The 14,330-nt window shown below is 41.6% G+C and overlaps 1 protein-coding gene across 2 annotated transcripts in view; it reads left to right on the top strand.

Moving 5' to 3' along the window:
* The window catches only part of LOC121894790 (SH3 and multiple ankyrin repeat domains protein 2-like), a 253,666-nt gene that overhangs the window by 219,995 nt on the left and 19,341 nt on the right, over nt 1–14,330 (top strand). For both annotated transcript variants that reach the window (XM_042407673.1, XM_042407742.1), the window contains 3 exons: nt 7,019–7,154; nt 8,479–8,559; nt 13,377–13,489. In XM_042407673.1, the coding sequence (XP_042263607.1) occupies nt 7,019–7,154; nt 8,479–8,559; nt 13,377–13,489 (330 nt within the window). The remainder of the gene's footprint in view (nt 1–7,018; nt 7,155–8,478; nt 8,560–13,376; nt 13,490–14,330) is intronic.

The raw sequence follows: 14,330 nt of genomic DNA, 5'->3' as shown, positions 1-14,330 counted from the left end.
ATTGCAGATGCATATTTAGATTTCTAAGTACTTGTCATATACTTTCTTGCAAAAGTAAAAGATTCCCAAAGGTCCAAGTTGGTTGCAGCACCAACACAAACAAGTATATTAGTGTGAAATCATCTCCTGCAGACAAGTGTTTTATTATGTTGCATAGTTTCCTACAAACATCAGAATGTGACCATGTTGTTGAGTAGTTTTATTTTATTAAAGTGTTGACAGATTTGTATTGTATATGTAACGTTGTTTGGACCCACGGTTTTATTTGATCATGTAAAGTTTTTTTTTTTTTATTGTGATATTTAAATCAATAACTATTCAGTGTTTGGTTTTGATGTATTTGCAAATACTGGTCTGTATCTGTATCATCAGCTGACCTCGCCGCGAGCCCGTCGACCCCTCCCTGCTCCGACAGGCTGGATTAGCGGCGTGTCATCGCAGCGTGTGTGCCTGTATAGGTCAGATTATAATTGATTAATCAGATTAGCGACTGTCAGTGAACGTCGGTCGGGGTAGTCGCTCCGGATGAGATTGGATTGAGCGATCAGATAGATTCAGGGCTGCCCGTGTTCGGCTAAATGGGCCGAATGATGCTTAATGTTGTGGAACTATTGTAATGGTTATGATAATGATAATGGCTTCTGAATAGGCCCTTCTGCTTGATGTGACAGAAGACCGACTTTTACATTCATTCTGTATTGGGAGGCCTGATTTCCTTGTGTGTGTTTGTGTGTGTGTGTGTGTGTGTGTGTGTGTGTGCTATTGATTAAACTATTAATGTTCAGCCATAAAGCTGCTGGTTTAATGCTGTTTTTCTTTCATGTACTTGTTGGTTCAGGAGCGTTTTGGCAGTTTATGGCCGTCGGGCTTCATCTCTCTCTTTTTACATTTTTCTCTACTCCAGCCGGCCGGAGATACGACACTCTACTAACACACACACACACACATGTGAAACCTCTGTGACCCATATAATCCTCTCTGTGTGTGTCAGTGTGAGACGCCAGAGTCAATGATCGTGGAAACTGATCAATATCACTAATTGTCTGCATGTATCTGATAACCGACGCATTGATTTATCCCACGACGCCACAGTCTGACCAGTAAATTACAGACATAGAGATCCATTAAGGTGAATTATTTCTTTAAAATAAATAAAAATAAATTAAATTTCATATTATTACTGTTAATATAGCGGAACAGTGAGCTGAATCTCTTTCATTGTTGATCAATTTTTGGCCTTTTGGAAACTATGATGGTGCATATTGGTGATTATAATGGATGTATTGACACAGCAGCTGACTCGGTTTATTGCTTTTTGCTTTTTTATTGGTTATACTGGGGCTGAATTTGTCAAATCTGGAAATTAAGAGTATTTCTATCCACTGACTGAGGTGAAACAGCTGGTTTATCGATTAAAAACAAAATGAGACATACTTAATAGGGGTGTGCCCGAATACAAATACATTATTCGGCAAAGCACAAATAATGTTTTTTTTTTTTACGAATATTTGTTTCATACAAATATTTTAAAAAATATTTGTTAGTTAGAGGTCTGTCTGCAATGAGGTGATGAGTAAAGTTTTAGCTCAGTAGTCAGCGCAGTCGTCTATGATCTGGGAGACTCCAGTTCAAGACCCGGTGTGGGGACCTCCTTCGTAAGGTAGTTTATTCATGAACACTTATTGTAACACTTTAATTTTCTGAAATTAAAAGCGTAATAAAAACAAAAACAGGATTTTTAAGCCTCTTTCCACTTTTATTCGAATACAAATACAAATAATTTTGCTGCCTCAACAAATACAGATACAAATACAAATACTGGACTCTCTGCACATCCCTAATACTTAATATGATAAATGATATAAAACTTAAAAGTCACTGAAGGTTTCACTGAAACGGAGGCAGATGTTAACTGTGATGTCTGTGTGGAGCGATCAGCGTTTCTCAGACTAATGATCGCTCGGCGCTCTTTTATTGTTTCCATCCTGTTGGATCTCTTCGTCTTCTTCTGCAAAATGGTTTAATGTCTCCAGACTGGAGAATAATCGTCACTTTTTACGATTTACTGGAAATGTGATTATTAGCATTATATTTGGGTGGAAACATGAATATTATCAATCTCTGACTGACCTAAAATGTCTGAATTCCTGACAATTAAACTAAGAATGGCTTCAACAACCACTGACATCCAACCAGCAGTCAAGAATCTTTAAGTAAGCCTGCACAACACGTACTAAAAGTACTTATTGTTACATTGATTATCAGACCGGGACCTCCAGCAGGTACTGGGGACTGTGTAGCGGTCTGGAAGAGAGTCTCCAGCTCTGAGGTCATGGTTCTCTGCCGGTGGTTTGTTCCCTCCGCGTTGGGAGTCATTTGCTGCCCCAAGTGAACCAGAAGTTCAAGTATCTCAGGGTATTGTGTGTGAGTGAGTGAGTGTAAGACGGAGAGCGAGGTTGACAGGCGGCTCAGCAGTAATGTGGCTGTTTTACCGTTGTGAGGAAGACGGAGCTGAGCATAAAAGCGAAGCTCTCAGCTCACCTGTCGATCTACGTTCCCCTCATCAGTGGTCACATGGTTTGATGAGTGACTAAGAGACTGTGGATACAAGTGGCTGAAATGAGTTTCCTCTGTGGGGTGGAGATGGGGGGTTGAGGAGCTCACACATCCAGAGGGAGCGCAGAGTAAAGCAGCTGTTCCTTGACATCGAAAAGGAGCCAGCTGAGCCATCTGATAAGGAATGCCTTCTGGACGCCTCCTTTTTGGAGGTTTTCCAGGCGTGTCCTGATGGTAGGAGACCCCGGGGGCAGACCCAGAACACGCTGGAGGGATTATGACTCTCATCTGGTTTGGGAACGCCTCAGGATCTCCCAGGAGAAGCTGGAAGACGTTGCTTGGGGAGGAGGGATGTCTGGACTACTGTGCCTGGATAAGTGGCAGGAAATGGAGAGAAGGAGGAAAACCTGATATAAACATAAGTAAATAAACACATGAATACAATAGTCAAGTGATATTAGAAGGAAGTGGAGAACTGTACGGTTTCAGCCTGCTTTTTTTCCCCCAATGAGTTTCAAATTTGTAACTTGTCAGAGGATATAACATTAAAAATCTCCTCAGTAGTCGTTCTCTGCCTGCTTTCACCGAGCCTGCATATTGTATACTTTCTAATTTCTGTTTTATTAATGTGACTGTCAGTCCTTCTTACTTCCATTTGAGATTTCATTTAACTCTTAACAGGACATTGCTTTCTCTACACTGGTGAAAAATCTAAATACAAAAGGAAAAAAATGTGTGTACAATAAACTCTAAACATCTGTGAGGCCTTATGGAGTACGTACAGTGAGCCAGATGTGCTCCTCAGGCTGGTAGAAGTCAGACTCCTGCCTGACCCTAACCCTAACCCTAATGCCCTGACGCCCTAACCTTAACCCTAATGCCCTGATGCCCTAACCGTAACCCTAACCCTAACACCCTAACCCTAATGCCCTGACACCCTAACCCTAACACCCTAACCCTGACGCCCTAACCCTAACGCCCTAACGCCTTAACCCTAACCCTAATGCCCTAACGCCCGAACCCTAACCCTAACACCCTAACCCTAATGCCCTGACGCCCTAACCCTAATGACCTGACACCCTAACCCTAACGCCCTGACGCCCTAACCCTAACGCCTTAACCCTAATGCCCTGACTCCCTAACCCTAATGACCTGACACCCTAACCCTAACACTCTAACCCTGACGCCCTAATCCTAACGCCTTAACCCTAATGCCCTGACGCCCTAACCCTAACGCCCTAACCCTAACCCTAATGCCCTGACGCCCTAATCCTAACGCCTTAACCCTAATGCCCTGACGCCCTAACCCTAACGCCCTGACGCCCTAACCCTAACCCTAATGCCCTGACGCCCTGACCCTAATGCCTTAACCCTAAACCTAATGCCCTAACGCCCGAACCCAAACCCTAACACCCCAACCCTAACGCCCTGACGCCCTAACCCTAACCCTAACCCTTCTGGCAAGTGTAATACATAGTAACTAAAAGAATCTCCACCAATCTTTGTTCTTACTGCAGGAACAGCGAGCAAACAAGCAATTTCATATCGTACAAGCAGGTCAGTAAATAGAGCGAGATGATGGAAAGAAATATTCACCCTATAGCTGGAAAGAAAAAACAGTGTTGGCTCAAGGTTGGCAACAAGAAGGGAGGCCACACACAGACATATCAGTCAAAAAGTAATTTATTTAACTCAGCGAAATAATATATCAACTAACCGGTGGGGCATGTAAGTCGGAGAAACATCAGTTGTGTTAATAACGTATGGATGAGTGAAAATGTGGTGTAAAGAGTGTTGGATGGTGCAACAAACCAAACAAAAGAAGAAGGCTGAGGCCCTTGCAGTAGGCCCATCTGAGAGAGAGAGAGAGACTCCCAGATGGGCAGGTACAAGGCAAAAACCTCCCAGCTCCACCTGCTAGCTGACTCCCAGTATCTGCACAGATGGGAGTAGAGTAAGAAGACCCATCACAACAGTAAAATATATAAATATAAACTATAAAGATAAGTGTGTTTCAACTTTTTTGTCACCTGTCTTCCTTGTAAAGCTTTTCCAAAAATAATCAGTCACACAACAAATCCAAAATGGCTCTTTAACGTGATTTTTGTTAGATGAAAATATTCATCTGTGTGTGTCCATCCTTTTAGTATTATTATGTAATACAGTGGAAAGACAGAGCAGATTACATAAAACTACCCCTATATGTGAACTAGTGTACTCGTCTGTCTGCATGTGTGTGTAGCGTATCAGCGGATCTCAGCGTGTCGTCGTCGGAGGGAACACGAGGTCACACCGAAACAGCTGTTGGGAGCATTTCTCTCTAATTACCGAAATGTCTGCCCTCGCGACGCCCGAGCAGCATTTTTGTGAGATTAAAACCCAAAAAAGAGAGAAAAATAAAGTCTCAACTCTTCTTCTTTTCTCTCTCTGTCTCCATCTCTTCGCCTCACCACCGTCACTCCCATCGACCTCTACGTCCCCCCCCCACCCATCCACCACTTTAGCTTTCTCTCCCTCTTCTCATCCATCACCCCCCCCCCTCTTCTGTCGCTTCAGGCGAGTCTCTCTCTTTCATCACTTCATCTGACCCCTCCTCCACTATTTGTCTGGAAGAAGAGAGGAGGGGTGCAGAGGCAGCAGACTGGAGTGGAGATGAGAAGAGCGGTCCGACAAGGCCCATATTAAATTAGACGAGCAGTAATGAGATTAAAAACCATCCATGTGGGCTAGTGTGTATGTGTTTCAAAGAGAAAGTATAAAAATGTGTGTGTGTGTTTATTTGAAGAGCCAAAAAATCTAATATGAGCGTCGGGGTGTGCAGCAGCGTTTTTTTTTTGGGGGTTCTGGCTGCACTGAGATGTTAATATATGAGCTGGATGTGGCCTGCTGGTGTCTGTGAACTCTACACACACACACACACACACACACACACACACACGCGCATCGCCTTTGATTATAACCGGATTGTCGCTGAATTTTCGGCAGGAAGATTTTTTTTTTGGCCACAACTTGTTCCGATTGTCTTTGAAGGCAGACTGTAGCTCCGTCTCCTGCCGCTAACATGAATATTGTAATTATAAAGATGGGCGGTAGGACGGGTAGAGAGAAAGAGCTAACACCCCGCTACCGCCATATTAGCATATCCATGGTCAGTTTTCAAATTGAATTTTTCCGCTTTTTCCTTGAAGTCTTCTTAGTGCTGTCAGCCGATATGTGCAGGATGAGTTTAAAGCAAAAAATTACCCTGTTCAGATTAAACTGTTAAAGTCACAGCGGGAAACTTTTCACCTTGAGAGAAAAAAAAAACTTGTCCCAGTTTAATACTACAGTACATCCTGCATTAGTGCTCATACTAATCAATATTTTCATTATTAATCAATCAGAAAATTGTTTGGTCTATTAAATGTCAAAACCCAAATAGACTCAGTTCACTAAAACATACGATAGAGCAAAGCATCAAATCCTCATAATTGAAAAGTTGGAACCAGGTAATGTTTGGTAATTTATCTTGATTGATCAATTATCGAAATAATTGCAGATTGATTTATTTTTGATGGATTACAGTCTCCCCTCGGGGGTCAGGTCAGCAAACTCTGTGTTTTCTAATCTCATTTCTAGACTTTCTTCCTCTCAGAGGTATTTATGTGACGCTTCGCTGCCCTGATTTGTTTCTTTGTTTTTATTCTTTCAATAACTTTTTCTTGTCTTTGAGTAAAATATGGATCATATTCATAGTCGTTGTAGGTTTGCAGCTGCACTCTGTGAACCTGGTTTTGAAAAGTGCTTTATAAATTCTTCTTCTTCTTCTTCTTCTGCTTCTTCTTCTTCTTCTTTTTCTCCTTCTGCTTCTTCTTCTTCTTCTTTTTCTTCTGCTTCTTCTTCTTCTTCTTCTCTTTCTGCTTCTTCTTCTTCTTCTGCTTCTTCTTCTTCTCCTTCTGCTTCTTCTTCTTCTCCTCCTCCTTCTTCTTCTTCTTCTCCTTCTCCTTCTTCTGGTTCTGCTTCTCCTTCTTCTTCTCCTTCTTCTTCTTCTCCTCCCCCCTCTTCTTCTTGTTCTTCTTCTTCTTCTTCTTCTTCTCCTTCTTCTTCTTCTCTTTCTGCTTCTTCTTCTTCTTCTGCTTCTTCTTCTTCTCCTTCTGCTTCTTCTTCTTCTCCTCCTCCTTCTTCTTCTTCTTCTCCTTCTCCTTCTTCTGGTTCTGCTTCTCCTTCTTCTTCTCCTTCTTCTTCTCCTCCCCCCTCTTCTTCTTGTTCTTCTTCTGCTTCTTCTTCTTCTTCTCCTTCTTCTTCTTCTGCTTCTTCTCCTTCTTCTTCTTCTTCGTCTTCTAATATCTCTGATGATACGTGTCACAATATGCTGGAGACTAAGAAAACTTTCTTAGGAATGTGTTGATTCCTGGAAGAAGATTTTCCTGCCACTAATGTATCTTCTGTTGTGTACTCTTGTGTGTGTCTGTTTGTTGGGCAGGTGAACCAGGAGAATGTGGTGAAGGTGGGCCACAGACAGGTGGTCAACATGATCCGCCAGGGAGGCAACCGGCTCCTGATCAAGGTGGTGACAGTGAGCCGGAATCTGGACCCTGACGACACAGCACGCAAAAAAGGTACAACAACCTGTAGATGATACTTTACAGAGTTTGACCACTCAGAGGTAATAAGATATTTATCAGAAACTGAGGTAACAGTGACTATGATGTTCAGTGTTTAGTGTTCTCCTCCTATCACACATGGATTCAAAAAATAAGCTTAAACTTCTTCTCCTGTATTGATCTGATAAAAGTTGTATCTCCAACATATTATAACATCCTCAGAGGCAGCAATAAACTTGACTTAGTCCATGTTCACAATACAAACAACAAAAATAACCAGTTCATATATTTCCTGTAGATCTGCTGACTGAGAAAAGTCAAAAACAACCAGAAGACTTTTGGAAATCAGTTAAGATCTGAAGATATTTTATTTCCTATTAATGTGGGATTAATGCCTCATAAACAGAACATGTCAGATGTTTGATTAAAACAATTTGGCAATTAAAAATTCAAACCTGCGCACCAACACAATGAAATTAACTATATAATTAAATGGAGCCTATGTAAGTTTTGCTGAACAGCAGCCACTGTGGCCAATAAATGCTGAAACAGTGATATCAGTTACATAGTAAGATCTATATAAAGTTTGCCTATATTAGCTAATATTAGCCGTCATAAGCTAATAGTCATATCAGACCAAGTAAGGTTGTAACAACAGTCCTGAGTGTATCGAGTTATGCTTATGAATTAAATGTTTCATTTCTTAGAGGAAGATTGTTTACGTAGACTTGCTTTAAAGCTTCATTGTGGCCCAGACATCAGTTTGACCTTCATGACTGACCGCTGTCTCTACATTAAACTCTCATTGGCTGTTAGTTTAGTTAAAGGCGCCCTGTGGCGTTTTCTTGTAAAACAAACAAAAAGTTACATTTACATTCAGTGTTACTCACCGAGATGCATTGTGTGTGTTATCCTTGAGGTCTAAGAAACGTGCTGAATAAATTTCCTTCCTCATAAAATATTTGCAAAGTTGATTTTTTTTTAAGTTAAATTCTGCACCGTTTACATTCATTTCTACTCGCTTGCTGTCTTTCCTGCCTCTGTTGGCACATTCCTGCATTTCTTGGCCAATAATTGCCACCTGTAGATCAGTGGAATAGTTTGAGACGGTTGGCAGGACTGTGTATAACATCACCCACATGTCACCTGCGTGCACAAGCACAGAAAAACTGCTCCATAGTGTTACTAGAGGTCAAACCCCCCCCCCTCCACTGGCTCCACAGGGTCCCTCAAACTGAGCATCCAAGTAACTTAAATTAGACTGAAGTGATGTTTTTAGCTGCTCTAACAAAAACTAGACTATAAGAAAATGTAATGCTTGTTTATCTATGTTTTTCAGCTCCTCCACCACCAAAGAGAGCCCCGACCACGGCCCTGTCAATGCGCTCCAAGTCCATGACCTCTGAGCTGGAGGAACTCGGTAAGGGCGTCTTAGTTTGCCGTTGGTTCACGATGGCGTTAGGAGGTCAGTGTCTAACAGCACCTCTCTCTCTCTCTCTCTCTCTCTCTTTTTTTTGTTCCCCTTTTTCCTATTCTCATTGATTGGTTAATCTCTCAATAGTGGATAAAGGTAAGCAGTTAATGCTGCGTAACCTTTTGCCATCCATTTCGCCCCGACTGCAACATCCATCGGCTCGCAGCGGCTGAATGAAACTCAGGCTAATGCAATTTAAGTTTTCCATCATTTGATCATTTTGCTTTAGTTTGGCTTTACAAAAAAAGAAGAAATCTGCTTCTCCTCCCTCTTCATCTCCTGTCCTCCTTTGCATTTATGCATGAAGGAGTCTTGCTTCTATAAACCCTTCACCCATGAGCTGTCACTGACTACCTTTACACACACAAAATATTCCTGTTTTCGCTCTCATTCCGAAAATTTCCTACTAAGTTGTTCACACGGCTAATGAAAGTGAATATTCCACTAATATTATCTTTTACATGCAGCTGCACATACTACCATTAACGTACAACACCCCCATGATGTACGTAGTTGGTTTGACCGTTAACAGACGAGGCTGCGTGTCGCAAACTACTGTAAAAACCAGCTGAGACGCATCCGAATGTGTCGCACACATAATGTTCAAACAATGCTCCTAAAACACAAATTATACCAGCATTCCCACATGTCTTAATCAGAAAGTGCTACATTTGGAATAATTCGGAATATCCAAACAGAATATGCTGTTTCCATGACCCGTATCAAATTCGGTATATTGTCATAGTCGGAATAATAGTGGAATATTAGTGTGCGTGTAAACGTAGTCACTGTGGCTACACAGAGCTAATATGTCAGAAACATGACATTAGTATCATATTATTGTATTTTATTTGTCTGTTTACTTGTTTTATCTGTGTGTGTGCGTGCACATGTGTGTGTGTATGTGTGCGTGTGTGTGTGTGTGTGTGTGTGTGTGTGATGAGCACCACCTCAAAGGAAACTCTGTGCTCAGCATTAAAAGTGCAGTGTTGTCCTGCAGTAATACCTTCTGACAGACAGGACAGTCAGCGATTCTGACTCGAGAGGCCACACCGGTACGGAGCAGGCCTGAGAGAGGAAGGAAGGAAGGAGGGAAGGAAGGAAGGGAAGAAGGAAGGGAGGAGGGAAGGGAAGAAGTGTGAAAGGAGCATTGGAGGGAGGAACTATATGAGATAATAAGGAGAAAGGAAGGACCAGGGTTTCTCGCAGGACATCATTCAGCAGATCCTGACATCTCGTGATGAGTTTATTCAGTGTATGACAGCCTACAGTACATATATCACATTTGCTTTTACCCTGAACATTAATGTTTTATTTCATAAAAGTGTCTAAATGTTTCGTTATGTTAACAGAGTTGATCTTTATTTCAGATAAGGTGACTCACCTTCACGTAGAAACACCTCAAGAAACTCCGTTAACCACTGAAACAATTAGTAGATTAATTAATGGTACAACAGTTCTGATAATTGATTCATCATTTACATCATTTCAAAACTATTGAATAACTGGGTTTTTCACTGTTGGAACAGAAAGTAAATGGAAGACATCACCTCGGGCTGTGGGAAGTTGCTACGAGCATTTTGACTGTATTTTCATAAATCAAAAGAATAAAAACTGATTAATCAATCATGAAAATACTATTTGCAGCCCAAGATTGGGTGCAGTTTGTGATTTACTGCACACATTTATGGATCAATCATTAGTAAGTGCAGCTTTACGCCGTGTATCAAAGGTGTGCAGAGCAGGCGGAGAGGTGAAGGGTGAATGAATGACAGGAGAGAGAATCTGCTGACGCTGCAGAAAAATGATGACAGAAAAAAAAAAAAAACGACGGTCAGCATGTTTTTCTTTCCAGAGCTGCTTATTTGACACATTTGCATTTCATTCTATACTTTATATACAGCCGCAGGATTAATAGTGCTGCTTGGTAGCATTAAGTCTAAAGTGCTTTAGTGTCTTCATATCTAAATGTAAATAATGTGATGTACAACATCTGCTGAAGTGGGAAAATGTAAAAAACACTGACTGAATACTTTTTAAAGACGCCCTCCAAAGTTTTTAACCTTGTTAACGTGTCCATGTGGTGTTTTTCATAAGGAGTGAAATAAGCAGCCGTCGCCATGGCTGCAGTGTACCAACGACAGTCTCAGAAACACAGATTCAGTCAGGCAGGATTTCCTACGTCACAAATCGAAGGAATCAGTCATTTATAATCAAAGATAATTATACACAGAGTCTCAGGTTTTCCCCAACAGATGATTCCGATCTGCATGGAAGAAAAGCAACCTGTCGAGTTGTTTCCATCAAGAGAAAAACACAACAGTTCCTCATCTACTGATGAACTCAGTCTCAGTTGGATCAGATCCATTTTGTTACCCGGTGAGCGAACGTTTACCAGAAATAGCGATGGAATAGTTAGCCCGGTCACGTTAGCTTTTAGCTTGGCTAACAGACCGTCCTGCTAACATCTTCCCTGCTTCTGTTTGCTTCCTCTTCGCCTCTGAGTCGTTGTAATCTGCTTCACCAGTCCGCTGCCACTGGGAATTGTGTCCTCAGGAGCTGCAGTCTGCTGAGCTTCAGTGGAAGTGAGGCGGACGAGTTGTTGATAATGTTCAGAAGTTCAGTTGGGCTGTTCCTTCTTGTTGCACTGGTCCTGTTATCTGCACACTTACCTACGTTAAAAGAAGGGTCCATATAGAGAAGCCGCTGTGCTGCTGCTGCGCGCCGCCATGAATATATTTGCATATTCATAGATTCTGGATTTTTTATTGAGTGAGAAAGAGTAGATGTCATTTTTATTATAAAGTAGTAAAGTGGTCTTAATACATGTCCGGAGAGGATCAGCTTGGGGAAGAGTCTGTTTCTGTGCTTTAAAGACTCAGAAATCTTTTTCTGTCACCCCCCCAAAGCCACTCTAAGGAAAAAGAAAGGTGGTAAGTTACTGTAGGCATGTTTAAGTCTGGTCCGCTATTATTTCCAATGATTGATTTATGTCACGTACCCCCCCCCCACCCCCCCACCCCCCACCTCACTGTGATGAACTAACACTGTTGTATTATTGATTCAGTATATATGTTAATTTGATTTGTCCAGCTCCTTTAAGTCAAACCCAATGGTGTTAGACCTGTACTGTAGCATATCTGCATGATTTACAATGTGTTTCTGATGACAGCTGTTTTGAAATCCGTTGTGTTTTAACTGTTGTCGGTGCATGATTAAACGTTGTAGTGATGTCAAATTTGAAAGATGTTTGAGCTCCTCTTTCCCTTGTTCACAATCACAGTTTTTTTTAATTTTTTTTTTTTATTTCCCCTTCCTCTAGACTCAGTTTAGATAATGCACTGCTTGGATGCTGAGTAGTCTCATTATTCCCTTTTGATTAGAAGGAGAAACTCACTTCAGGATGCTGCAGGCAGACCCAGAACCTTCATTTGCACCACTAACAGCAGCGAGCCCACATTATTTAGTTTCTGGGAGATTTTTTTGAAGCCTCAGAAGCAAAGAAACATTGTGACAGACCCTTGATGAGGATTTATAAAACACTTTATATAGAGGAATGTACGTATGTGTGTATGTGTGTGTGTGTTTGTGCATATGTTGAAATACTGGTGCTATAAGTCAGTGTTTGTTCATTTTACCTAAAAAAGGTCTGCTGGCATGTTTTCTTTTCTACGTGTGTGTGTGTGTGTGTGTGTGTGTGTGCTTTCTTTTCTTTCCTCTTGTGTCATTACAGGCTTGTGTGTGTGTGTGTGTGTGTGTGTGTGTGTGAGTGACGAGGGGGAGGCTTATTCCAGGAAATGTTTCACTCACAGATACGTTTCCAGGGCAACTGTGGTACGTGTTGTGTGATATGCTTTAGCTGCAATCCAATTGGGAAACAGATCGGAGAGAGAGAGAGGAAATGTGCATCTTTTATTTATTTTTTTCTTTGTGTGTGTGTGTGTGTGTGTGTGTGTGTGTGTGTATGTCTGTGTTTTAGCTCTAACTGTAGTTAAGGTCATTGATGCTCCTTTCCTCCCCTTTCCTCCTCTCCCCACTCCTCTCCTCTGTGTGTAGATGCGCAGAAGAAGAGGATTGTTTTCCAAGTCACTCTAAGTAATCACACCCCGTAATGCATGGAAGCTTTCTTTCTACATCCTAGACAGAGCTAGCCAGCCAGGTCATACAGTAAGAGGCTAGATCAGGGCTAGCATGTAGCTTCTCTGAGCAAAAACTCTTCAGGTGGACTCTATCTGATGGCATCATCACACACCAGAGGGAAGTTCAGTTCTGCCAAATTTGCTGTTGACACCTTTCCCATGTTGCAAGCTCAGAAAAAAAAAAAAAAAAAAGAGACACACTGGGAAAGATAACGTCAAACTTGGCAGACTTCACATTCATCGCTCATTCGACATTAATCGAGGGAACGACCCTGAGAGTTGGATGATGCTGCTGAGTCGGCTGTTTGGAAAGAGCTTGCACGGCTTCCAAGGCTGGACACACCCAACACATTTCATCCAAGTCCTCTTGTCCCCGTCCTCTCCCCCCCCCCCCCCCCCCCCCCTCAAAGATTCAATGTTTCAATGTTTTCTGTTGCAGTTTCATCCGCAACTCAGTGTGGAAACAGAAGGAAGGGTCACTGTGAATGATTAGCTTGCGTTTGGCCCATGAGAACCTTTTTTTTTTTTTTTTTTTTAAGGCTTTGCAAGTTAAGTCCTGCCCCCCCCCTCCCCCCATAGATTTCGTTGCTCATGAATTACGGGTCCCCTTGTCTTGTCTTGCAGACAAAGTCGAAGAGATGACGCACGCCCAGAAGGCATCGCCGGTTGATACGAAGATCGCCACAATCAAACCACGCCCATCCAGTCGCTGCTTGGTTACGCAGGCCGATATGAACGTAAGAAGAACAGAATTTAACTCACTTGATGTTGATAATACAGGCAAAGGTGGAAGATAAGTTTAAATAGCTGACTTTTTAAAATATATTTTCACTACAGAGATTATAATGTATGTTATGATGTTAAGGTTTGAAGATGTTGTGGTCTTATATTCATTTTAAGTGTGTTTAGATGATGTTTTTGGTTGTGTTGACTCTGCAAATTAAGCCTGTTGCACAGCAATTTGTTTTACAGCTTCTGTTTTATGACGTGTCCTAAAGGTGCCCTGTGGAGGTTTTCTTTAAACAAATAGAAGTTATATTTACTCCTTGTGTGCATCCTTGAGGTCTAACAAACGTGTCGAATCCTCATAAAACCTACGCAAAGCTGATTTTTCTCAAAAGTTTGAATCCTGCATTGTTTACATCCATGTTGCAGTCTTCTTCTCTCGCTTTGCTGCATTTCTTGGTGCATTACTACCAGCTGTAGATCAGTTGAGTAGTGTGAAACCACTGCGAGGAACGTCTATCACGTCACACGTGTGCAAAACCTCCACAGAGTACCTTTAAATGTTGTTGCTCGGCCATTAATCATTATGTTATTTACAACTATGATTTTGGCTTCCAACGATTATAAAATACAGATAATTGAGATAAAACGATTATTGACAGCAGAAATTTACTGAACCAAAATAGTTTGCATGTCGGCTTCAACTGACAGTGTTTGTCATAGCAAGTGAGGAGAATCTCTGACAGACTGGGAGCCTTTATCAGTCAATGTAGATGCTGTTAATAAGTTCAAAAATACACGTACGGTAGGATATTTGTGATTTAAACAGCTGTCTGTGCAGATTATGCGTCA

The sequence above is a fragment of the Thunnus maccoyii genome, chromosome 1 (genome assembly GCF_910596095.1).
Source record: "Thunnus maccoyii chromosome 1, fThuMac1.1, whole genome shotgun sequence".
In the NCBI taxonomy this organism is placed as follows: Eukaryota; Metazoa; Chordata; class Actinopteri; order Scombriformes; family Scombridae; genus Thunnus; species Thunnus maccoyii.
The sequence above is the reverse complement of the archived record's forward strand: the minus strand, read 5'-3'. Positions and strand labels throughout refer to the sequence as shown.